Raw genomic sequence first — 26,671 nt, 5'->3', positions numbered from 1 at the left:
ATTGACCATGACTGTATATAGATAGATAGATCAGTACCTTTTTGTGTTACTGACTGTCCCGATGCCAAAAAAAAGTGTCCAAAAATGCTTTCTTGTTTGTTTTTATACAAACAAAATATAGATTTGATAAATCACGAATTGTGTGTCATTATTCTTTATCCAGTGTAGAATTATCCAGTTGAGGTTGTTGTGATCCTGGGGTGTTTGTTTATTTTCACCTTGTGGATTTATTTAGCAGTTTCTGATAGTTCCTTTTGAATCACTTTTAGTATTGTTGTCAGATTTCTTCCTGTGTTTCCTCCCGGTCTGCCCTGTCTTCTTTTTCCCTCGATGCATGGGGCTTACATTAAGTACCACCCGACTTGTTCCATCAACTTCCTTTTAAAGGGTTTCTTCCTCTAAAAGAACTAGTCTAACAAAGTCTAACAAAACTGCAAGTTGTTATAAAAGTACAAGTCCCCTGTACTTCGTTCAAGACCGATTTAGTCTAGAGTGCCTTTTTTTGCCAGTGGGGGAAGCAACAGGCCAACCGTGTTATTGTGAAACTGTACAACAGACTTAATTAGCCAACTTCCAATTTAGCAAAACTGCTTCACTCTCGACATCCTCCCACTTGTCACAAATCACCAACAAGTAAATTATGAAAAGTCTGACTGGCTGTAAAATGTGCTTTTAAAAAGAGAGCACGTAATATGAAGATACTGTTTTCTTTTTATATTTAAAAAATAAACGCATGGCAGGGGTGTGGGAAAAGTGTAGGGTTCCACGCATTGTAGCTTTGAAAGTGGCTAAAGAACACATATCCGACTGTGTGAACGTGTGAGAGCTCGGCCTGCAGAGAAAATACTGGAAAGCGCTGTATGTGTAAAAACAAAAATCCACTCGCTTTATTCTCCTTTTCTTGCTTCCTCGCTAAAAATAGCTCCTCTGATATGTTTTCTTTCTTCTTGCTCGTCCTCTGTTGCCTGCCAGTTTGGTTACATTTTTATCAGGTTGAAGCTGCCATATTTTTTCTGACAGGCAATTTTAAAGATAGCATCTCCATCTCAGAGAGGCTCATGGCATCTCTTGAGACAGACCACCCCTCCCCCCCCCCCCCCCCCCCCCCACCCGCTCTGCCAGGGTCATTTCACGACCCGGAGAACAATTTCTGGGACCAGCAGCAGTCACAGGCTTTGCAAGGCGAGCTGGTATCTGAACACAATCATTTAGATGGCAGAGGCCTTATCTGGAGCACATGACAGGGGGGCTTTCAGCTGCCCCCCCCCCCCCCTCTCTCTCAGTGGGCCTCAGTGTTCCCTTCCTCCTAACACACAGCTGACACCTTGCAGTCCATCGACATGGCTGAACTGGGCTTGAGTATCTGAGAGGTGATAAGCCCAACTGGGTCTGCACTCTGTGGCCTCCGAGTTGTTTTGTTATCTCAGCGGAGAGATATCGGTGGAATCCGGCCGCAGGTTAGTGGGTGGAGAACATGAAACGGGAAAGCTTTGCATGATGATTGTTTTGTGTTAAATATCCAAATGTGTGAAGTGTTGCGTTTGTGGTCTCACTGAACGTTTCGCATTAAAGAGATGGTTGACATGTTTTGCAGGTGTGGTTGTGTGGGGGGGGGGGGGGGGGGGAGACGAGTTCTCACTGGCGAGCTAGTCAAAACAAAAACAGTCCCAAAGTTTGTTAATCTTATAAGAAACTAGATCTCAAAATTGCATAGAAGGTTGTCATTTTCATTTACAAATCTGGCTATTAAATGTAAAATATTTGTCGCAACATTTTTAGAACTGCATTAATTTTATTTCATGAACATAAAGCTGGACATGTGTGTTATACATGTTTTGCGATGAGTACATACTACAGTGGACAGCAGACCATGGACGTGCCGTTCAGCTGCTGTGATCGTTAAGTCTTTGTTTGGTGTGGTAAAGGTAAGGTGTTATCAGGGACCCTGGAGTTGAGTGCTAAGTGTGACACCCTGGTTGCATCTGAAAATGCCTAATTGATAAGGACTCTTCAGCCAAAGCGGAAATACAGCAGCTGTCTGAATAGTGCAATCAGTAAGAAAGGAGGTAGGAAAAGGAACCTGCATTCTTCCTATCATAGCTCCTTTATCATCAGTGGCAGAACTAAACCTTTTCATGTGGGGGGGGGGGGAATCTAGTATTTCTCAGGGGGTCAACCGACTATGAGCTTGAATTTGTCTCTCAAACTATTTCCTTACCACCACTCTATAAGGGTGTGCACCAGAATAAAGGTGTGCATGGTTTTGATAACTGACAAGGTTATCAAACTAGATCCAATTAGGTAAACCTACACAACCATCTTAGATCATCGCCAAAATCAAGCACATACCCCTTTAAAGGTACATATTCACATTATTTGACATTTTTTTAAATGTATATGCCATTAATTAATTATCATGTCCTCCTAGCATTGTGTTTGTTATTTATGTCTTTTAAGCTTTGTTTTTGCTCAATTTGTTAGTAAATATAGCCTTTTCTGTTTAGATTTACCATTACAACATCATGTGACCGGGGTCACATGCGTTACAATTGGGAAATAGCATTCTAATGTGTTCAATTGCCGTTCATTTCAATAAAAAGGTTTTAGCCTTTGACTTTTAAAAAATTCTTACTGTGATGCTGTGTCCTTATTTGCGTATTGTAGGAGCTGTAATTTTCCTCGATTTTGTGGAAGGGGGCCGAACTGGAAGGATTAACTGGAACTTGAAATAGGACTAGGTCGGGTTGGTCTTCGACCACCCCAAGCTGTCGATTTTCCGCGAAGCATTGCAACTCAGTCAGGACTTATTTAATAGCTGCGTTAACGGCCACCATCTGGGTTTCTAATAGTTCTGCAGTACTGCCCGTAGATGGCGCCAAATCTGTTTATGTCAGCTCATCATGCCCATTGCTGGGGTTCAAAAAGGCTCCAAAATGACTATCAAAACACTATCTGGACAGCAAAAGTGTCAAGTAACTTTAGTACAAATACTATATTACCTTACTTGATAAGAAATTTTGGATATTTATATTTTAGTGGAGTAATTATTTTTTAGCCTACTGTTTACTTCTACTACTTACACTTTCATGCAATTATCTGTACTTTCTACTCTTTACATTTTGAAAAAAGTCTCATTACTTCTATTTTGTTTCAGCTTGTTTTTGTTCCAGTTTGTCAGGTAAAAAAAATAATATAATAAAAAATATTCTGATAAATAGCGGTACCCGAACAGAGTGATTTTGATTTTGGTTGGAGGCATTACGGCGCCAAAATGTTTGCCAAACGCCCTAAGAGCCTAAGAACAGCAAAATGTAGAAGAACATCACATTTTTAGGATTATTTGTTATTTTATTTTGCAAGTACCAGATATCAAATGTAAAAAATCTTGGCTGGATGTTTGGGTCGTTTTAAGTGATTTGTAAACAGTTTTGCCACAGTTCTGTAATTAGACTGATATTTTAGCACTAATGATCAGAGTTCTTTTCTTTTCTTGTACAAAAAACACATTTCCGTAGGACTGACTTTTTATGTAAGGTTAAGTTGGTAGACTGAACTTTTTTGCTATTTACAAACTACGAATCACATCCAAAGGAAAAAAATAAAAGTGCTGTGCTTTATTTTTATTTATTTGTACCAACAGGAGAAGAATAGACTGGAGGCCAACGGTGCTGACAGGGCCAGTGTAAAAGGGGCTAAGGAGATGTAATTAGCAACATCAGTTGTGTGTTCTCCATCCTGTTTCTCCGGAGTCCAGATCAGTGCCAGGATGTGGATACAGCTTCTCTGCCTTTGTCTGTTTGACCTATGCTGTCTTCTTGCCACTGCCAGCTGGATCCGACTGGTCCAATTGCATATTTTCTCGCAGCTTCCCCATACGTAATTTTATTTTTTTATTTTTTTACGTCATTTGACTGTCTCACATAAATGGCCCTCAGCAAATGGAAACATGTCAAACTTAAAAGCCCCTGGCTTTGTTGTACCCAAGAAATCACTGGGGCTTTAAATCTGAGGACTTTTAATGGAAAAGGGTCTATTGTTGAGATTATTTCTGGTCCGCTTGTCTTACCGGCTTCCATATTTACAGGCTGCTGCTCTTTTGCCAAGATAAAATATCAAATGCTGCGCTCTGTTTTGGCAACCCTGGGAACGCTGATATGATTGGCTCAGGAACCAGGACGTAAATACGGGCTACACACTGCACTGAAGTAGTTCCACACCATTCCTCTAATTTCGAAAGGAGAAAAACTTGATTAAGACGTTTATAGGGAATTTTACTTCCACCCCGGGTAACAAATAAGAATGATTTTTGGTTAATTTTACAGTAAATGTCTTTCTTATATCTCCTTTAACGAACCAACTACAGCACTAACTAAACATAATTGACCTAACAAAGAAAGGGCACACAAATATATATATATATATATATATATATATATATATATATATATATATATATATATAATGGCTCATGAGACGACTAAACTAAAGGTAACCAAACACAATACAACTACAAAAAACTATACAGTACAGGTAAGTTTGTTGATGAAATAAATTCTAAGGAAGAAAATCTAAAATATTAAACTCGAAATGTAAATCCTTAGCTCAACACAAAAAGCTACTTGAACATAACTCCAAATTCACCCGTCTTTCAGCGGCAGCTTCTGGTGCAGTCCAACCATTCCCTCCATGTATTTAGCTGCTCTGAGCCCTGGCCACCATCTTTTGTCTGGGAAAACTCCCAGAGCGCATGGAAGGTGAGAAACAAGAATTAGTCAGACTCACAGACCAAAAGGTGAAATCAGAGTCGGTAAAAATACATAAGTGAACTAAAAATGCTCACTAACAAGTAGAACAAACGCCCTTAAACTAATCAGTAAACTTGTATAGCAACCTAAAGTGTATCCTTGTAAAAGTAGAACCATAAAGTGAAGGCGCCTGTGAGTTGCAAACTTTGCTGTAGCGTGGCAATGGGTTTAGCCATCACAAGTACCATCAATTAAAATAAGTCCCTACAGCGAAGTGATTATTCCCTAGAAGAATTCTGATTTCCATAGAACAGGAGATAAGGATAAGGAAGGAGCCCGAACAAAATCAGCTCAACTCTCCGCTAACAGCTAATCTCCAATCTCAGGTCAATCAGACTGCTCTCTGTTACAGTTAAAATGCAGACATGCTGATACCTCCACCAAAGCCCATGTCACAAGAATCCAAACTATCCCTTTAAGAGGATCAGCTGTGTTGAACTGTCGCTGTTTGATGCACCAACAAAGGAGACGGATAATATGACAAAAACAAGTAAAAACTAAATCCCTGACACCCGTGGAATGAGGAAAGGAGAGTTGTATGTGGCTGAAGCAGAAGGAAGCCCAGGTTTCAGTCTCAAGCTTGGTGTTACATAAGTCTATAACAGACTTTGGTAAATCTGAAATGATGAAAGGCAAGTGGTCTTTATTTTGTATGCACTTCACACACATTAGGGACAAACGGAGGCCATCCACTCCACCCCTCCCCCTTTCACATTCTAAACCCCCTTTCAGCTTGGTTTGTGGGTGGAGGTTATGGTCGAGCTGCCAGCCTGGGAACAGTGGCAGCCAGTACGGTACCAGGAGATTAAGAGGAATTGTAAACAGAGCGAAAGCATGCATCAACAGAGGAAAAGCTGGCAGAGTCCAGCTCTTTCAGGCAGGTCAGGTCAGCATGAGATTATGACTTTATGCATTCCTGACGTTTTTACCAACACAGCCAGGAGCGATTCAAAAGCACTTTTTGGGGCCGCATTCGCACCCCAAAAATAAAGCAACTATCATAATCCAGTCCAATCAATTACTTCCACTAAGGCATGTCTTAATGACATCAAAACCTGGATGACATTAAATTTTCTGCTTTTAAATTTTGACAAGACAGAAGTTGTCATTTTTAGACCAGAGTTCTTAAAAAAAAATAAACTTCTCAATCAATCACTTTAACTGAATGGCATTAAACTGGCCTCTGGTAACAAAGTGAAAAACCTTGGTGTTAATTTTGACCAAGTCATGTCATTTAAACAGGTTTCCAGGGTTTCCTTTTTTCACCTCCGGAATAAAATTGAATCAAATAAGCCATTTTGTGCCTGGAAGTTGTTTTCATTTTATGAAACTTGTCCCAGCATTATAATTATCCCCAGAACATAGCAAATCTACCCTGGAAACTTTTTTCTGCTATAAATCCCATACGGGTACAATTAATTTACTAAAGAAAAGTAGCATCAAACATGTTCCATGAAATCAAGGAACATTCTTCTTTGCACAGTAGCTCAAAGTCAGTCAGACTGGAGGGAGAGTATCTGTGAGCAGCGCTGTTCAAGTCTACCATGATGCTGCCACCACCACGTTTCACAGCAGACAGGTTGTGTTCAAGTTGTGTAAAGAGTGTTAATATTCTCTAACAAACCTCTAAAGCAGGGGTGTCAAACTCATTTTGGTTTAGGGGCCGCATACAGCTTAATCTGATCTACAGAGGGCCACACGAGTTAACTCATTGCAAGATTAAATAGAACTAATAAATGTGGACTTGTTCATTTTTATATTAAGTTAATTTCACTTTTACACAATATATTCTGAATAACCTCAGCGTTTTTAAGAAAAGTATGTGCAATTTCAACAATACTTTTACTCAGTTAAACATTTACTTGTGCATTATGCATAAGAACTGATCACAGTGATTATACAATGTTGAAAAACATTTATTCACATTTTTTGGAACTTAAAAACACTGTCCTGCATGACAAAATACATCAAATTAAGAAATGATTTGAATTTTTCCACACCTGAAGCTTAATCTGCTAATTAAAACACAGCGCCCCTCGTGGACAATATAGGAACTGCATATTTTCAATTAAACAAAGTACATGTTTTTTTTCAATAATTGTTTTATCTTTCTCTTTCTTTTATCTTGTCCACTTGTGAAAGTCAAATCTGATGAGCTCTTTGTGGCATCTTATTGCCACATTGCCAGACAGGACACTGGGGAGAAAAAAAAAAAAAATTTTTTTTATATAATGATAATGCATTTAGCCACAGGGCCGGACTAAATTGTTCGGCGGGCCGGATCCGGCCTGCGGGCCGTATGTTTGACACCCCTGCTCTAAAGGCTTCATAGACTTTTTACTGAGATTAAATTACACCCAATTAAACTGTGTATACTAATTAGGTGAAGTCTAATTAGTTAATCTAATTAATCTAAATTAATCTAATTTAATCTAATTTTTATTTAAGGGTATCAAAGGAAAAGAGGAGGAATACAATTTCACACTAGAAGTTTTAAAAAAATTTGTAGAAATGTTTAAAATATAATTTTCACTTCAAATTTCTATCACATATAATAATCCCAATTAAATGAACCGAAGCTTGGGGTTGTAAAGTGACACAAAGGGGAAAAAGTTATGTGCTATGTGATGTACTATAGGTGTGGTAATAAAGACAACCTTGTAATCACTGTGCTATTGTCTGTCCCGCTCTGTGTACATTACCCTATCCCTCACATTTGTTTTGTGACCTTGCGAGTCTTTTAGTAATCAGCCCATTTTTTTCCCCGCTCTTCTTCTGTCTGCATCCAAGGCCAGCCTCGCTGCTGTAGGTGCAGAGATAAAAGAGAGCAGACAGGGGGTGGGGGTGGGTAAAGTTATGCGAGGTCAGCCTTTCTCTCTCTTTTGAAAGTGAATTTTTGGCTGAAATACAAGCTTGATGTCCTAAAACCTGCTTCCCATGTATCAGCGTGAAAAACTTCTCTCTGACTTATTAAGCGACTGTTTTAGCAGGACGTCACAAAACTTTAAAAGAACGTTAACGTCGCAGTGTTCACAACGACCTCCTCTGTTCCGCAGGGTCCCGGTGGAGCGGAGAGGGCGCCGTGTCCCGACACGATCCAGTCCCAGCAGCCCAGGATCCAGCACAGCTTTGTCCAGGAGCATTTCCAGGCTCAGTATAAGTGAGTTTGTCCTCTAAGCACTCCACGATCACATCTGCTTTGAATTAATCCTGCGAAAGCAACAAAGGAGCAGCGGGGCTCTTGTGACTACCCAGTGATTTCCTGGGATGAGCGCTACCATCATGTGATCATGTGGGGGTGTGAAGCACTTGTTGATGTAAAACCGCCCGTGGATTTCCATTGTCCAAGAGTAGCTGGGTGTACAGTAGATCAAGGGCTGATTTTTGCCTTAAAGATTTGTGTTCTCAGTACTTAACCAGCTCACAGTGGGGCGTCTTTTATTGTACCCAAAACAAAATGTCAGCACAAGGTTTTATCTTTGTTGCAGCCCCCCACCAACACAAACACACACACACACACACACACACATACTAACCTATTTGTGTTAAGAGTTAAGTTTACCATACAATAGTTGTGCTGTTGTGAACTAAATGTCAACTGAAAGGTCACAGCTTAAAAAGTTACCGTACACAAACAATCCCAGGTTCACTCTGTGGGGTGGCTTGGATTTTTTGGGTTTTCTGAAGAGCTGATGTGTAGTTAATATCAGTAGATACATTGTTATTTTTTAACTACTCAACTGTCCTGATGAACCAAGAGGTGGTTGCAAAGGGCCATGATAACATTTGCATGAACTGTTGTGAAATTTTATATGAAGAAAACTGCTTTTGTTTGACCTGCTTTGTCGTTTTTTTCTCTCTTTATCAAACCTTTCTTTTCAATGTACAGTGACAGCCCGTTTAAAATTAAACTTAGCAATTTCATTTATGTACAACAATGATTTTAAATCAGTCTATTACAGACTTTTTAGAATTTAAATTATTTATATTAGATCTCAAGTTATTGTTAGTTAAAATTAACCTTACTCCGCCAGATGGATTTGCTCCGCATATCCATCTGGAAACCTTCCATTGAAGAAATTTTGGGAAGGGGCGAAAATACTGGTTAGCTGATTGGCCTATGTTGGTGATAAACGGGCCAAATAAACCAATCAGATCAACGAAGCATATGACGTACTCGTCAACATGCTTCACACAACCACAAAACACAACCACAAGCCAAGCTACTCTTGCTGCAGCAGGTAAAGGCTCGTTAGCTCAGCAAAGAAATACTCTGTAATTCCAATAAAACTTGCTCTATAGCCACGCTAACGCTAGTTTCATCGGCTGAAGCCGCCATATTCTTTAGACTGAACTGTCGCGCTTCTCGTTACGTCACACCTCAACCCGCCTCAAAGCCAACGCTGATTGGACGTTCGTTTGGTAAACTGCTCCAAATTTTCTTTAACGGAAAGTAGCCAGACTGATCTGCAAGTGAAACCTTGAAAGCTCGCGAGATCAGGACGGTCTCACGAGGCTAAGTTAAAATACTAGAAAGCCAACAGACTAGAGACTACCAGAGAAACGGCTGATAATTGTCCAATATTCTTCTCGATCTGCTCTGACCCGTGCCATGTCCCAGCAGCCCGGGATCCAGCACAACTCTGTCCAGGCCAGTCAGAAAGGGAAAATTATCATCTTTTGCCAGTCATTGAACTCAACATAAATAAGTCCTGCCATGAAATTTTGACAGCAACACTCTTTGGTGTGGAAGTTGTTACAGTGGGAAGAAGCCGCAAACTTTTTCGGCCTCAGTGAGGTTTTTAAAATAAATTAAAAGGACAAACATGTTTTTTAAAAGAAAACTGTATTATCTACGACATGTTGAGACATGTCCACGGGTGATTCAGTCTGTCAAGAAACATTTTGGATTTGGAAATGTTGGCAGCCTTTTTGAAACCTCAGACTTAAGGTGCGTTCACACCATATGCGAAAGAGTTGTTTAGAGCAAGTGATTCACATTTTATCTCTATATAAAGGGGCTTTCAGGAGCAAATTAGCTGTCCACGATGCGAATGATGCTTTTCGAGTGATGTGAAGGGCCCCAAATAGGCGAACAGTAGATGCACGATTAGAGCAAAGTGAAACTGAATAGAGCAAAATTCAAAAATCTAATCCGCTGTAATGATTCTGTGAGTCCCTGCCTGTGAAACTCCTGTCTGCAGTCTTATGATGCAATTCCCTGCTCTTGCATCCGCTCTGAACAGGTAATCATGGTCTGAGTAGTTACACCTGCAGCGGCGCCAATTAAGTGGAGTTGCTGCACCTGGGATGAGCACTATATATTCTATCCTCTCCCAGTGTGTAACTGCCAGATTCTTGAAAGCCACCATGAGTAAACCATTCAGAGGTCCTTGATTGCCTGCCTGTCTCATTCCTGTAATTTCTCCTGCCTGTCTTGCCCCTGTCGGATTTTCCTGTTGGCTTTTGGTTCTGGACCTCGACTACCTGAACCGTGTATTGACCCAGCCTGCCTCAGCCCTTGCCTGGATAATTCTTCCTCCAATGAACATCCCTAAGCCTGGAACCTGGATTTGTATCCTGTCTCTGCCCCTTTCTGGAAACCTCTGTGTGACGTGTGCCTCCCGTTACCGATTCTTTCTACAACCTGCAATCATTTTGTCTTTGTTAAAAAAGTTGCTATAACACAAGGTTTTACTATTATTAGCACAGTGTTAAGTCACCTCTGCTCCTAATATAAATGCCTGTGTACAGCAGGAAGACTAGGAACAATGTTTTGATTGATTCCTTATTTTATTTTTATATATTACAGTTTTTACAAAAATATGTGTGGTAGAAGAAGAAGAGATTCAAAATTCTAATCAGTTCTTATCTACAGCAGAACCATGTGCAACTTTTTTTCTAATATAAAAGGAGTTTAAAACAGAGAAAGCAAAATTTCTAATAAAAGGCAAAACTAGGTTTTGAGGTAGTTCAAAAGTCAATACTGCTTGGGACTTTGTGAACATAATTATGAAACATTGCTGAAATTTTCAAATAGAGTTTAATATTGTTCATTTCTGAAGTAAAGACTTTTTCAAAGCTTCAACTGTCAGATACCGAATTGTTTATTTTCAGAGTCCAGAATTTCATTTCATTTAAGAGAAAAGCATACTTCAATAACTTCATTATGTGTTTTTGATTGAAAGAGAAACAATTGTTGTATAGCAATGTTCTATATGCATGCAGGAGTCAGATTTTATTATTTCTTAGTCAGAAAAAGAACAAGAACATGTCCTGAAATCTGAATTCTGAATTGGGAAAGGTCACCACTCAGCCAGAAGTTCGGTATCCAATATGGCTGCCCCAAACAACGTAAATATTAAAAGTGTGTATGTATGTAAAAATTAGATTCGATTTTTAGATTAGATTAGATTCAACTTTATTGTTATTACACAGTTACAGGTACAAGGCAACAAAATGCAGTTTAGGTCTAACCAGAAGTTAGCAATAGCAGCAAGTGCAGGATATACAATGGTTCCATATGTACAGGACATGGGTTATTACATGTGAACATGTCCGTTTAGTGTTTCCACACAGAAAGGGAAGATAAAGCATTATTTTCGTGCATAGTTATTAGTTATCACCAAAACAAATCAATCAGCAAATCCCACTGACTTTCTAAAACACTAATTATGGGTTGAGACACCATTCCCAGATCCAAGCTGTGATTTCCAGGACAAATTAAATTAAGCACAAGTGCAGTGTTGTACCAAAAGTTTAATCCATCATGATGCTCTTTGGTTTCCATAACAATGAACAGTATAACGTTTGTATCATTTTACTTGTCAAGAATTGAGAATTCTTTTTGTCATTATGAATTAAATTGGTACTAAGAAATATAACAACTCTTGTAGCTTCCAGGATTCCTGTCAAATTGCCACGATATGCTATAAAAACCCACTGGGCAGTTCCCGTTGGAGCAATATACAGGAGCCAGTCACAACCCAAAATGTTTTTTCTAGTTTATATACACGTTGTGTTTTGCCCTTTACTCTATGCTTCATACAACTGGGAAAAACCTTGTTCGTTCTTTTGTATTTCAATAAATTAAGTTCAAAGCAGGGGGCAATATAATTGAAATTTTGTAAAGCTTGAAATCACAAACCCACCCATGCCTACCCCTCAAGCTCCAAATGAGTTTGCCCTTTAGCAAACTGGTCTACAAATGTTGTACCCACACGTCACCATTTTGTCCCTTCTTTCTTTCCATTCCCATGTGGTTAACCTGATGCATATCAATTTATTTTTCTTCAAAGCTATTTTCTGGGTTATAGGATCAAATAGTAATATAAATACAGATGTTTCTCTTTTGATTTATTTAATCACATATTGTTTTCTGAAGACTTTTTTACAATGTGTTTCTATAGATTGTAGCTCTGGTTCCTGTAAGTGCCAGATTTAAAATGTAAAAATTTATGACATTGATCAAACCAAAATACTACTGTGACCTTCTGCTGGTATGTATAATTTCATTCAAGTCCCAAATTTCCTTACAGCAGACTATGTGTAGATTATGAAAAATAAATTGAGATCACTGGTTGTCAAAACGGTTAAGGAACATCCCCCTGGTTTATATACCATCACACAAAGTAGGTATGAAAGATCTTAGCATACAGCTACACTTCAAATTGTTCGAGTATGAAATGTCCAAAACTACAAAGGTAGAACACGATAAATTGTGGTTATGACGTTATGTGGCTCCCAGGGGAGAAAATTTGTATTCTTCTCTAGTGCCTCTCCAGAGCGCGTTCATTTGTACTGAAATAATTAGCATACTTAACTCTGCCAATGGACAAGTTTTTTATGTATTTATAATAGTCTGTTAATGCCTGTGTAATTTATTTCACGGGGAATTTTTCTTTAATCAGCTCTCATAACCACTAATGTATTTCGCTGAAAAACAGTAAGACCATCACCACACAGCTGGATGTCCTCATGGCTCCCATTAGTCAGAGTTCTTGGAGATAAAAACACAGTTATTAATAGGCACAATCTGCATCTGTTGTTGTGCATCTGGATCATTCACTTTCATTTCAGTTGTATCATTATACCACGTGCAGTGGATGTGCAAAGTCTACACACCCCTGTTAAGATGTTTCTGTGCTGTAAACTGATGAAACAATGATAAATCATGGCCTGACTTTAATGTGACATATATCCTGTACAATGTCACAAACAAAGAAAAAAAATTAAATAAAAAATTAAATCCACTCTCGCCAAAAGGATGTTGTTCCGCAGAGCTCCCCACGGCTCCACACATCCATCTGGACTCGCTGCCACTGGGAGGGATTTCAATACCCCATAAAATGGACGAGCCAATCAGGATTCAGACAACAATGGCAGCTCGCAGCGAGGAAGCAAGCGGTAACATTGATGCTGCCATTTCATCAGTAATGTCCAGTGTACCGAATATTAATTCTTTAAAAGAACACCAGAGAACGACTTTGAAGGCTTTTGTTAGTGGAAACGAGTTTTTCGCCCTACTCCCAATTGGGTTTGGCAAGAGCTTGATCTTCCAAATGGCAAAGTAGCACGCCAGAAAAGATGCGGGACAAGTGGTTTATCCAATAATATGCTAGGATTTTTGATAAGGCCCCTCCTTCTGAAATACATCTCCATTAGAGCAATCCCAGATGGCTTTGTGGATCTCTGCGGAGCGAAATCCATCTGGCGAGAGTCAAGTTATTAAACTACGGGTATTACTATGTTGCAACATGAATTGGAAAAGTGGGAGGTCACATTTTTATTCAGTTTCAGCATTCATTCTTCGACATAATGAGAGTTTATCAGCAACGTGGCAATATTTGCCCACTCTGCCTTGTGAAATTTCTCCAAATCCATTGGATGTGACTCTTCAAGTGACTCCACAGATTTTCTGTCAGATTTAGGTCTAAACTCTGGCTCAGCTGTATCAAAACTTGCATTTGCCTCTCGTGAACTCTGTTTTTTCTTTGGCCGGGGGGGGGGGGGGGGGGGGGTTTATGTACATTTGTTAAGCTGAAAAAACATTGATCTTCATCTCCAGCTCTGAAGCAGACTCCAGGAGTTTGGTACAGGTTTTTTGGGGGGGAATTGTGCTTTGTTTTTATGCCATGCTTAATAAAATTGTAGCCAAAATAACAAGTTTCATTAGATTGCAATACTTTATTCCATGAGGTTTTGGGAGATGCAGGTAGATTAGCAAGGAGGCCTAAATTTTTCCTTTGGGTTAAGGAGCAGAATTGAAAGACAAGCCTTTTCTTCCAGACTCTGCAAACTGCGGCTTTATGTAAAAGATAGAAATGAGCAAATATCAATAAAATCCAATGAGTATGGCTGAACTGTACTTCAGGTACATCCGGCTCTTCAGAAAATGATGGCTATTGTGTACCATAGAAGAAAGAATGCTGAAGTCCAATCAAAAGTTCCCTCAGAAAATTGTCTGTTTGAGGGGTTGTGCAACCAGGTTATTGCAGATGTGTCTTTGTCTTTGTCTTGAGCAGTATATACTTTATGTCAGATTAAAGGTAGAAAAGGTTCTAAACTATTTTTCATATCTCAAAGAAGATGGCATTTTAACAGCCGTGACATTCACCGTGGACTCTACTTCTGTTGTCACTACAGCCACTACACCCCATAATCAATAAACCATTCAAGAAGATGATCAATTATAAAGATTCTATGTCTGATCATGGTTTTCTATACTGCTGCCTTTCTACACCGAGTAGCTAATATCCCTGCTTGTCTGCGCCGCCTTCCATCTGCTAATTCCTCTGGAAATTGACAGCTCCGTGTGACTACCAGTAATACATCTGTTGGAGCACAGCTCTTAATTGCCAACCTCGCTGTCAAATGTTTCGGCAGTGACACATCGGGGTGTGTCTACACAGGAACAAGCACAATTAGCAGCCTTGCAGGCAGAATCCGCTCCATCTCCCACTCAAGCACTGTCCCAGCCAAGGAGAGTGGGTGAGAGATGGTGCAGAGAGCGCCAGAGTCTGTTTTAAGAATACAAAAACTACAGGCAACATGCATCGAGCTGGGTGAAAATAAACACCAGTCGTCACCGGGACTTGACTTCGACCAAATAATGCTTGACTCGCGTCCCCCTTTTCCTCCTGCGCCTCCGCTACTGCTTGTATAACGAGTCTCCGTGCAGCGTCCGGTGTGATGCAGTCTCCAGAGTTGACGGACTGGAGATTTATTCTTGTAATAGCCCCGTTTGTCCAGCGTACCGTCATCGCAGCCATTAGACGTGCTCAAACATGCCAATCACAGTCAAAGCTAGAGGAGCTAAGAGCTATTTCGTCTTAATTTGTTTTATCTCCTCGTAGTATGGAGCGGGTCATATTAGATGTTTGGGATTTTATGACACGTTTAGACAAATTTGGAGATGCATTTTTTTTTTTTTTTTACAGAATGCAAATACTTTCTGTCATCGCTAATGTATTGCAGTGCATTGCGAAAGCGTTGCAAACCTCAATGTATTTTATTGGGATTTTGAGTAGATAGATCAGTGCAATCTGGCATTTGCAGTTATTAGGTGGAAAGAAAGAAATTATAAATCTGCTGTGTTTATTTCAAATCAAAGTCTGATAAATGTGATTTATTTGTGTTTAGCCCCCTTTACCCCCTTTACAACCAATCACCTACACCTAGGTAGTTAACCTGTGGGTGGTATAAATCCCTCTGTTCTGTGAAGGCCCTGGACATTTGTCAAAGAACATTAGTGAGCAAAGAGCGTCATGTAAACAAAGAAGGCAGAACGTGGAGAAAGGTGCGTAGAAGCTTAAAACAGAACTCCACAAATCTTATGGAGGAGTCGCAAAGCCAAAGCCATCGCTGAAAGCTGTTTGTAGTTTGACACAAGTCATGTTGGGGACGCAGTGAACATGTGGAAGAGGAGCGCTCTGCTCAGATGTGACCAAAACTAAACTTTTTGGCCAACATGTTAAACATTGTTGCAATAATTTGCTACAGTGGAACAACTTAGATGAAAGCAGATGCATGTGTTAGAATGGCCTAGTCAAAGTCCCGGTCTAAACCGACACTGCACACCACCCTGGTAACGGCAACCCCATGTTGAAACATGGTGGAGGCAGCATCATGCAGCCGGACGGGCGGGGCGGTGCAGGGGGGGGGCGGGGTGGGGGGGGGGTTCTTTTTATAAATGGCAAACGAGAGGAAAAACTGTCTGAGGGCTGTGAATACTTTTGCTAAGCACTCTGCATACCCTTTTCCAATTTAGTGAGAGGTCTTAAAACAAAAATTTAAAGATGGAAATCGTTCAACCGGCTGGTGACTCACCAGATTTGAGGTTTGTGAATTTCACACAGTGACATGAAAGTATCAGTCAAACGGTGTTCACTGCACTGAAGCCAAGCGACGGGCAGCCAAGCGTTTCAGATTACAGACGTGCCGCAGTTTCAGCGCAGCTCGTCTTACTCTGATGGCACTTTTCTCTGGAACACCCACGGCTGCCTTCTTCAAATCAGTCAAATGTGGTTCTTGTTTTGTCTAATTGCTTTACTTTCCGGATATGAGTATTTATTTCAATGCCAGTTATTTGGCTTAAGTTTATGAGGAGAGGCAGCAAAGAAAGAACCTTTTTTTTTTTTTTCTGGCAATGGATACTTTCTAAAGTAAATGAAAGAAAAACATCTGATAAACGCAAACGATTCTGCTGAGTTCAAATCCGTGCCATCCGCAGAGCATCCAGCCCGGTCTCTTCAGTTTGGCCGCGTCTCAGACGGGGAGATACATTCCTCTCAACCTTTGCACGCTTACTCCATTAGAGCATCACCGGAATATCACCCCATCCGTCTGTGTTTTTTTTTTCTTCTGGTGTTTTAGAGCAGGACAGGGCACATCTATGTTTCAGTGGAGTCTGAGTGCGATTTGCATGCATGGAGTGCAGTTACCCTAACTGTTTCCTGGCGAAAATAAGACATCCGTAGGGCAGCCGTTCTACTCTGCCAAGAGGGTTAGATCCACTCAGAGCCCTTGTCAGCTGGGTTTGCTTGAATAGAGCTTTATTTACTTCCCCAATCTGCTCCCCCTGAGCCTGTCAGGAGGCCTCCTATAAGCAAAACAAAACCATTTGATCAACTTACGTAGGCTCGACTTTCTGTGAAAGTCCACAATTCATCTAGCTGCATTTGCTAATACAAAATAAGACTAGGGATAAGTGGTTGAAATATGTAAATATATTCCTACTTACAAATGTACACTGGCAAATGAACTAACATCTGAAAAATGACGTATGGATTTTCACTGAGTGGATCTAACCCTCTTGGCAGGAACACCAGGTTTCACAAAATAATTAATTTTAAAAAGCTCACAAGATAAAAGATAAAAAAAACATGCTCATTTTCCTTAGTTAACCTTTGGGGTGCTGACATCACAAGAAGGACGGGAACTGAACTGATCAGCTGCCGTTTGTACGCACGGCGGACGAGCAGCTTTTGAAAGACTGCAATATTTTCTGACGCTTTCAATGACAAATCGGTCTCGTGACCTCAAAATAAGTCAGAAGGATGAAGTCTTGACATTAACAATGAACAATCTTCATCAAATATTTAAGAACAAAGGAGATTCTTATATTATTCTTTGCATTAGGGTTTATTTTGGAGCAACAAAAGGGAATTGCAGTTCAGTTAGGAGGAAAATCAGCCAACAATTAACTGTGGTAACCGTGGTGAAGAATTACCTCGCCTGTCGCCCATTGACCACTGTGGATAGGCCCCAATCCCCACCCAAGATCCTGCATGGATTAGGCAGGTATACAAAGTAGATGGATGGAAAAACTAAGATCTATTTACTAATGATTCAGTTTGGCTAAAGAAACAAATCTAACAAACAATTATGCTAATGCTACTGTTATGCTACAATGATCTACCACATCTGTCATGCACCTGTCAGCTTTATGTGCCAGAACTGCAAAAGCAGAAGAGCACCTTGATTGGGTCAGATAAGCTCAACTCGTCTTTCTGCTTAGAAATCACTTTCTTCCAGTTAGCAGTTTTTTGAACGTTGCCATTGCTGCTTCACCAGCTTGTGAACATGCTGGGTGGACTAGATGGAGAAGGTTTTATATGGTTTTATTTATATATATATATATATATATATATATATATATATATATATATATATATATATATATATATATATATATATATATATATATATATATATTTATATATAAGCTTCCTGCTTTGAAAATTTGCAGACCTACAACACAAAACTTCAAAAGTTTGCTTATAACAGTCAAATTTTAGGTTTAGTAGCAAATAGTACAGTTCACTTATATAACGCAGTTGAACTAATAGTCGTGCTCAGCATACATTATATTTCTTTTCTTTACTGTGATGTAAGAAACAAGATTTTCATTGTCTCAGTTTCCCCGCAACATAATTACACTCCATGTTTTATTGCTGCCTGGTTACTTTACCCTCAAGCCTATTCTCACTTTATGTGGCTTGGGCATCAAAACATCCTACAGCTTCAGATTTATACCACCCATGATCCTAGTCTAAGAAATGAAATACGCAAGCCGTGTAAACGCATTGCGCCCTTGTTGATTCCATTGATATATCATCTCCCAAAACAATTATTGTGGTTCGAGTGCAGCAACAGAGACGACAAACATGGACTTGAAACGTGTTTATACCTGAGCAGACATTCCAGTCTAACGCTCAGCTTTCAGTCCTTTTCTGGCTCTGCAAAGTTAAACATTTCTCTTAACCAATAAAGCAAAAACTTAACAAATAAAGCAGTTCTGTTTAAATACGGTCCCTTGCAAAAGTGGTGCTAGCCCTTAAATATCTTCACATTTTCTTTCGTCACAACCTCAGTGTTGAATATGTTCTGGCGGGGAATGTAGTGTGGAATCAGAAGGTAAAAGTTAATCATACAGAGTTGTAAAAACGTACTCGGAAAAATTGTGTGCTATGCGTTTTATTCCTCCATCCACTGTCTATACCCGCTTATACTTGTAAGGTTACAGGGGGGCTGGTGCCTATCTCCTGCAATCATTGGGCGAGAGGCGAGGTAAACGTTGGACGGGTCGCCAGTCCATCACAGGGCAACACAGAGACACACACGACACACAACCATGCACACACACACACACACACACCTAAGGGCATTTAGAATATTCAACTAACCTAACAGTCATGTTAACAAATAGCAGAGCCAACACAGATATTAATCTTGCTTTATTGTAAAACTTCAAAAAAAAAAAAAAAAAAGTTGGACCTAATTTGTAAATAATGTGTATTGGTGTGTTATTTCATCTTAGCATTAGCACAGGAACTCTGTGGAGGCCTCAGAGGCCTGCTATGTTGCACATGTCACTGAGCGCTGTTTAATCCACGATCTAAAATGGAAAGTGTTTGGCACTATTTGAAATCCACCAAGACATGGCCATCCACACTAACAGGCTGGGCTTTTGGAGGAGCTGCAGAGATCAACCGCTCAGGTGGGCGAATCTGTTGACAGGACTATTAAATACGCGCTCCGTAAATCTGGACTTTATGGAAGACTGGCAAAAAGACAGCCATATTATAAAAGAGAGCTACAAGAAGGGAACACAAACATGTAGAGGAAGATTTATTGGTCAGATGAGACCAAAACTGAACTTTTTGGCCAACCAACGAAACACTGTGTGTGGCAGAAAAATGAACACGTCGCATGAAAGCCCATCATCCCTACTGGGGTGGTGGCAGCATCATGCTGTGGGAATGCTGTTTTCCAGCTGGCTGGAAAGGTGGTTATATTTGATCAGGGAACAGATGGCGCTAAACACAGAGCGATGCTGGGGGGAAGTCAAATACTGCAGCACGAAGACGGCCCTAATTGTATACAATAGATACATTGTATTGACCCAAGGGTCTTCCACTTTGGAATTATGCCCTACTTTGTACTGCTCTGATGCATGAAATCCCAATAAAATGCGTTGTTTGGGGTTGTGAAGTGGAAAGAATGTACTTTCTTTATTTTTTCCGTTCATAAGGTCTGATTTTGGATGCTCCACACTTGAAGTTATTGCCTCACACTCATAAATCATTGAAAGGTTTGTTCCTATATTTCTATTGTGCTTTCATTCATTTGCGAGCATTCAGATGCAACGGGAGAAATATCATCACTGTGTGGAAGGTTGCCTATACTTTTCACAGAAAGTGACGCAACAAGATGGAAACCTTTTTCTGGTTCCCCCCAGGGGGGGGGCTGCTTGTACTAAATCCTCACATCCATTGCCTCTCTGATTCATCAGCAGTTGCATCACTCATCGTTTCCTTTCTCACAATCAGATCAAGGGGCACGGGCGGAACAACGCCTTGATTTTCACCGCGTTGTTCCGCTGCAGAACAAGGTTAAACCTTCAGCACTCCCGCCACGCTTAACCAGAAGGACTCTGCGAGTATATTCAGAGATCAGATCGAGCTGATTCTTTTTTTTTTTTTCTCGTGTTCTTTCCTTTCCTCAGATCTTCCCTGACGTGTCCCCACTGCCTGAAACAGAGCAACACCTTTGACCCTTTCCTCTGCATCTCATTGCCCATCCCTCTTCGCCAGACAAGGTGAGCTCTGATGTTCGCTGTCGGCTGATACGCTGAATCCTTTCAGGTTGACCTGTACACGGCTGCTTTAAATTATTAGATGTTAACGAAAAGGCCCACCCAGCATTTCTCTGGAAGATATAACCTGCTTCAAGGTCTTTTTATAAGAAGAGGAAACCGAAGTATCATCATAGCAGTGGATGTTTGTATTCCGATAGCATGCTTATGTGTTTATATGCAAGGGGAGTTTGTCTAAAAGTCAAATCCAGGGATGCAAATACACAACTTAGAACATTTGAACTTGTTTCCAAAAGCTTCAGGGGGGAAAAAACAAGCAAATACGAGTAGAAGACTCGCTGGACGACTCCCTGCTTTAGTTGTGCACTTCTTACTGTTGGAACAGAAACCTCTAGAGCTGCTGGGGCTGGTATCAAAAAGGAAAAGCTGGTGGAAAAGCCTCACAATATCAAGGAACAATGTCTCATTCAACCTCACTTCACTACACCCACTTATCCTTCGTGGCAGGTTGAGAACGCTCATTCTGCTCAGGAAATCCTGGCATTTTTAAAGAGGGAGACTCCATTCAAATTCGCCTTTGTATTTGTGGGTCTCATCAAGCATTCACGCACACACACACACACACACACACACACACACACACACACACACACACACACACACCAAATCAGCAGGTAAAAATGAAATGCATCCACTGTCTAGCTAAAGCATTCTTGTACCTAAGACTTTCTCAGATGTCGACAAAGTAGAGCCACAAATTATGTGTAAGGCCAACATAAAGTAATGCATAATAATGTAGTAAAACTCTAAAAAGTGAGGCTTTCACCCCCAACCCCCCTCCCCCCCCTTTACTCTCATACCCCTAAATAGTGTCCAGCGCCACCAATCAGGACCCGGTTGGTAAAATTTGATTTCAATATAAACACAGCTATTCTGTAAAGTCCTCAGAGGTTTGTTGGAGAACATTCGTGAACAAGCAGCATCGTCAAGAACAAGGGACAAAGCAAAAAGGTCGAGGAGAAGGTTGTGCAGACGTTTGAGCTTAGCATTAGGTTATAATATCCCAAGCTCTGAAGATCTAACAAAGCACCGCGTTAACCCTTCAGCCGAGAATAAAAAGCAACTGCGCACCAGCCAGGAGGAACCCCAGTCTTGGTTGGTGTGTTGGTGTCCAGCTGCTCAGCTGTGGAAACCCATTCCATGAAGCTCTCTACAAACTGTTCTTGTTCTGATCTGAAGGCCACATGACGTTTGGAGGTTCTGTAGCGATCGACTCTGCGGAACATGGGCGACCTCTGCACAAAATGCGCCTCTGCATGCATCCGCTGGCCCCGCTCCGTCCGCTTACGTGGCCCATCGCTTTGTGGCAGAGTTTCTGACGCTCCCACGTTGTTATAGCACCACTGACAGCAGACTGGGGAATCTGTAGCAGTGAGGACATTTCACAGCAGGACTTGTTGCGCAGGTGACTTCCCGTCAGAACCACGCTGGAGTTCACTGAGCTCCTGATCTTTTACAAAGGCTTGTAGAAACAATCTGCAGGCCTAGCCGCTTGTTTTACACACCTGTGGGCATGGAAGGGATTGGAACACGTGGTTTCAATTATTTGGGTGGGTGAGTGAATACTTTTGGCAACCTGGTGATTTACAGTATGTGTACAGAGGGCATGGGACTGAACGTGGGTGGGGGCTGTGGAGAGGTTCTTTCTCGCAGGGAATAAAAATCCCTCTGATAAAGTGATGCGTCGAGGCAATTTCTCCAAAAGCTGTAACTTCTTAAGAACCTCTTACCAGCTAGGGTACGACGCTGTTTTTCTTGCCAAATTCTTTCCATTCCTCTCTCACTGAGCCTTTCTTCAGGGAGATGTCCACAACACCACCGACTCCTGTCAACGAAAATGGTAGCAGCAGCATCATGCTTTCCTTCACTGACGACAGAAAAGCCGGTTGGAGTTCATGGGAAGATGGAGCCGAACACAGGCTTTAAGAGCCTACACAAGACTTGATACAGGGGGTGCAGGTTTGGCATCCAGCAGGGCCACAACACTAAACATACACCCAGAGATTCAATGAAGTAGTTTAAATCAAACCAAATCCATCTAGTAGAATGGCCCAATCAAAGTCATGACCTAAATTAAACTCGGACTGTGTGATATGACTTGAAAAGTTCCTGTTCACTGACGCTTTCCATTAAGTTGGACCGAGCTTGAGCTGTTTTGCAAACCAGGATGGGCAAATACACAATGCTGGTAGGTCAAACCTCTACAAACCTGCAGCTGTAAATGCTATGAGGGCTGTTTCTACAGAATACTGATTCATGGGGACCACAATGGATTTTACAGTTTTTATACAAAGAACATGTGTTACTTTGTGTTACATGAAATAACAAGAAAGCACATTGATGTCAGAGGCCTTAACGTTACAATTTTGTTAGGCACAGGATGAAGTCTGTTTTTTTTTTGTTTTTTTTTAACCGTAATACACTCATATAGTTCCACTACTAAACAGAAAGCCTTTCCTATATTTTCCATTGCCCATCCTTTTAGGCTGAGCTCTCGAAGCACACAGCAGCTCCTGCCGAGCCGTCTGTTGTAGAGAACTATACGGCCTTCGTTGTGTGTAAAAGTCCTTTACGCTGGAGCCAGAAGGAAAAAGCATTCGTGTCACAGAATTATCAGCAGAAAATATTTCAATCACAGGCGTTTCCCAAACTGTAATGGATTAATTTTTTTTAACTATGCTTCGCATTTAAAGCCGTATGTCAAGCCTAGCTACTGTTCCTTCTTGACCGACAGTGATTTTTCTGCTAATTTGTTATTTCCTTCTGGGTTCCTACTCTTTTTAATTGGCCGTAATAGTTCAGCTAACGTCCCCGTTAATTTAGGAGATAGTTTTAGGTGATTCATGCTGACAGAGTGCCAGATTGACAGTCTTCTCTTTTATTTATGGCAGTTAGGGCGAGACCAAGGGTTTAAACAGATGGGTTGTCTTTTAAAGCATGTTTAGAAGCATTTCCCTGAGTGAATGGTTCAGCTCACTTACATTGAGAAGAGCTCTGTAAGCCAAAAACACGTACTTTTTGTTCTCAAACCAACATTTACTGTGGTTAGGAGTTCAAACTCCTGTCCTCTCAGAGGTCCATGCATTTTTTACTCAGATCGTTTGTCTTGCATTGCACATTGTCATGTAGGAAAAATGTCTCATCCAGGTGAACATTTCAGCTTGTTTGCCAGCACCTATCAAGAAAGATGTCGTTCTTGAGCAGATGGTGTAAAAACACTGACATTTTTGTAGTTTTTCTGATTAAATTCACTTTTACTTGGAATAACTAAACAACCAAGTCATTCTCCTACTAGATGGATGGCCAGAGCTTGAAGGGATGGTTAAGAATTTTAATGGTGAGGCTGTATTTAAATGTTAGAAGGAGTTAACATCTTTCCTGCAGTAAAGAGGCCTCAAGTATAAATAAGATGAGTTGGACATGGAGGCCGAAGCTAACTTGTAGCCTGAAAGGGGCCAGAGATCATTGTAGATCTCCACCGTCTTAAAATGGCTCTGATCTCAAAAACTTCATAGCAGGGTGTACAAGCTTTGTTTTCATGACGCTTTAAAACGAAGAGTGGTGAAATCTAGACCGAGAGAAGGTGTCCTGGATGCTTTAGAAGTTCTTCTGGTTCAATACACATGAATCAGTGGAATGATTCATTACAAGGCCTCTCAAGAACCCGTATGATGACATACAATGAGGTCATTTCCTTCATTATTTCTGCTGTGCTTGAGCAAGACAATTAACCTGGCCAACCAGATTTATAATGTACATTCTGCACATTATCAATCTGGACTGCTCCCATTCAGGGAAAAGCGGGACATTCAGCAGAACTTTCCAAGCGGACTGGCCGAAACGACACCTTTTGGTCACCTACCAAAGGTTGGTTTTAGCTAATCACTGTGTCAAATTAAAACGCATCACGCATCATGAGAAACTACAAGAAGATAAGCTAGTTAAGGCATCTTTCCTGTTCTTTTTTCAAAGAAGAAATTGTGAATTCTCTCAAAACAGATGATAGCAGCAGCTACGTGTGAATCCTCCTGTGCTGCCATGTTTATTTTGGTTCGGCTGTCGGCTCGTCAGCTCTTGCTTTCGTCACAGCCGGTATGTCGCGCCTCAAACCATAATACTAATATCCCAACGTGATTGGCTGACTCTTTCTGGGTTACTTCTCGAAATGGTTGAAGCACGAGCGGGTCAAGATGTATTCTCGTGTGTTTTATGAAAGCACAAATACTGCAAGAATTCAGCTTGCAGGCAAGATTACAGGGAGATATCTAAATCAAACAGGAAACCAACTCTTTAGGCTGGACTTGGCCACCCCTGCTTTAAACCATAATCAAACCAATAATCAAGAGAGCAGCTTCAGTTGCCTTCTCTAAAGGGAATACGACTGTAATGCCCCAGATGATGGAGATCTACACCAACGTGAACTAATATAACATTGCTGAGAAGTCTATTTAGGTCTTGGCCCGTCTTGGACTAGCCATTAGCCTCACTCTCCAGGAGCAGCTAGTCTGGATTTTTACTACCTGCCACAGGTATTAAATTAAGTGCTTATAACCTTCAGCATAACCTTGCTTTCAAAACTCTTCTTAATCTTTGGCTTGATTATCATAAATCAAGCACATAGAAATTTTGCAATGCCTTCAATGGACACCCCCTTATATCTTATTACTACTCATCTTATCAAGCCTGAACACGTTTTAAGCAATTACAGAAAATTGATGCACACCACTTGATCTACCTAAAAGGAGCTCCCAAAGCTGCATGAGTAGACGTTTAGATGTCTCTGATCAGAAAGAGAGTTTGTGTATTTGACCTGTCTTAAACACAGGCAAGGAAAAAGAACTTTGCTGTCAGAAAAGAGCATAAGCGTAAAACCTAGAGCTCACAGGTAATTCCACCAAGTATTAACTCAAAGAAGAACATTTCAAGGGTTATCGAACGACTCAGTCAGATTGCATCCCGTTGTGTTTATGTGGGAGGATCTTAAACTGCTTGCAAGTCATATCTTTGTCAAAATTACAGCCAATAGCTGGAGTTGGAAACTGATTCCATAAAACTGAACCCGAACCGATTACTGGTATGCCAAACTTTGATCCTGGAGAGTTTAACCTTGTTAGTCAAATGCATGAACTCACAACGAACCGGTGGGTAATGTTAAAAACGCATGTTTGAGGTCAGGTTTGATTAACGTTCTGGTGTTTCAAAGAGACTCCTGAGACACTGAGCAAATAATATGGGTAGACTTTGATGAATTCCTCCAACTTGTTGGTGGGTTGTTAATAAATAAATGAAAGTGACTTGTACTATGGTAATAAAAAAAAACTTTCCTCTTTACAATATTTTGCCAATATATTTTCCTAAATGGATACTCAGCATTGCATGCTATTCTCTTCATGGAAGCTTGGTAAGTGCATTGGCTAATTAAAATCCAGGTTTTCCAAAGACTACATTTTGAAAAATTGTAAATTTGAATTAATAGTTTAAATCGATTTATCACACAGCCCTAGTTGTGACTTTTAAAAGACAGGAATGGCCTTCCAGAAAAAAAGCGTGGAATCCAGGATCTCTAATTATTCGTTTTTCAATGTACTGTAAAGCTATTTCTATTTAATATCTCTATTGTAGGTGCTAATAATTGTGATGGCTGCTGTAGATGCACAGTTTCTGTTCTTAAACCTTACAACGGCTCACTTAGTTGATCACTAGAATAATGTTGAAGTCTTTCTGGTTTAACTAGCGCTCAAGAGCAACCGTACCTTAGATTTTGGAGAATGAGTGTTAGGGTTGTTGAAACTAAATCAAGTCCCAAAAGTTTGGAACCGGTTTGACAATATACAAAAAAGTTTCAGTTAGCATAAAATTTTTACACGCCCCAGACTGATAGAAACATCAATCTGAAAATGAGAAATTACAGTTTACTACCTCTGTGACACTTTACTTTCTCAATATTTATAAAGTCTTCGCGTCTCTATGAGTTTTTAATCTGTCTTTCTGCACATTTCGGTCCAATTTCACTGTTATCAGGGTCGTCCATTTTATTTTACGTATTTTTTTTTTTTGCATTTGTCTAGTTTATAAATGTCGTTTTTATTTCAAAGTTACACTTTGTTTTAACAAAAACATAATTCTAAATACTTAATTCTAAATCTATGTGCAACTTCTTTTATTGATTAATCCCTGCAATAATGGGCTATGTTAATGACGTTCATGT

General features: G+C 40.4%; 1 protein-coding gene across 1 annotated transcript in view; it reads left to right on the top strand.

Moving 5' to 3' along the window:
* Positions 1-26,671, top strand: part of usp43b (ubiquitin specific peptidase 43b) — a 105,862-nt gene that overhangs the window by 29,240 nt on the left and 49,951 nt on the right. Inside the window, exons 3-4 of the mRNA XM_021319165.2 lie at positions 7,862-7,965; positions 20,314-20,406. Coding sequence (XP_021174840.2) covers positions 7,862-7,965; positions 20,314-20,406 — 197 coding nt within the window. The remainder of the gene's footprint in view (positions 1-7,861; positions 7,966-20,313; positions 20,407-26,671) is intronic.

This window comes from Fundulus heteroclitus, chromosome 16 (genome assembly GCF_011125445.2).
Source record: "Fundulus heteroclitus isolate FHET01 chromosome 16, MU-UCD_Fhet_4.1, whole genome shotgun sequence".
Lineage (NCBI taxonomy): Eukaryota > Metazoa > Chordata > Actinopteri > Cyprinodontiformes > Fundulidae > Fundulus > Fundulus heteroclitus.
Note: the sequence above shows the minus strand (reverse complement) of the source record. Positions and strands in the feature narration are given on the sequence as shown.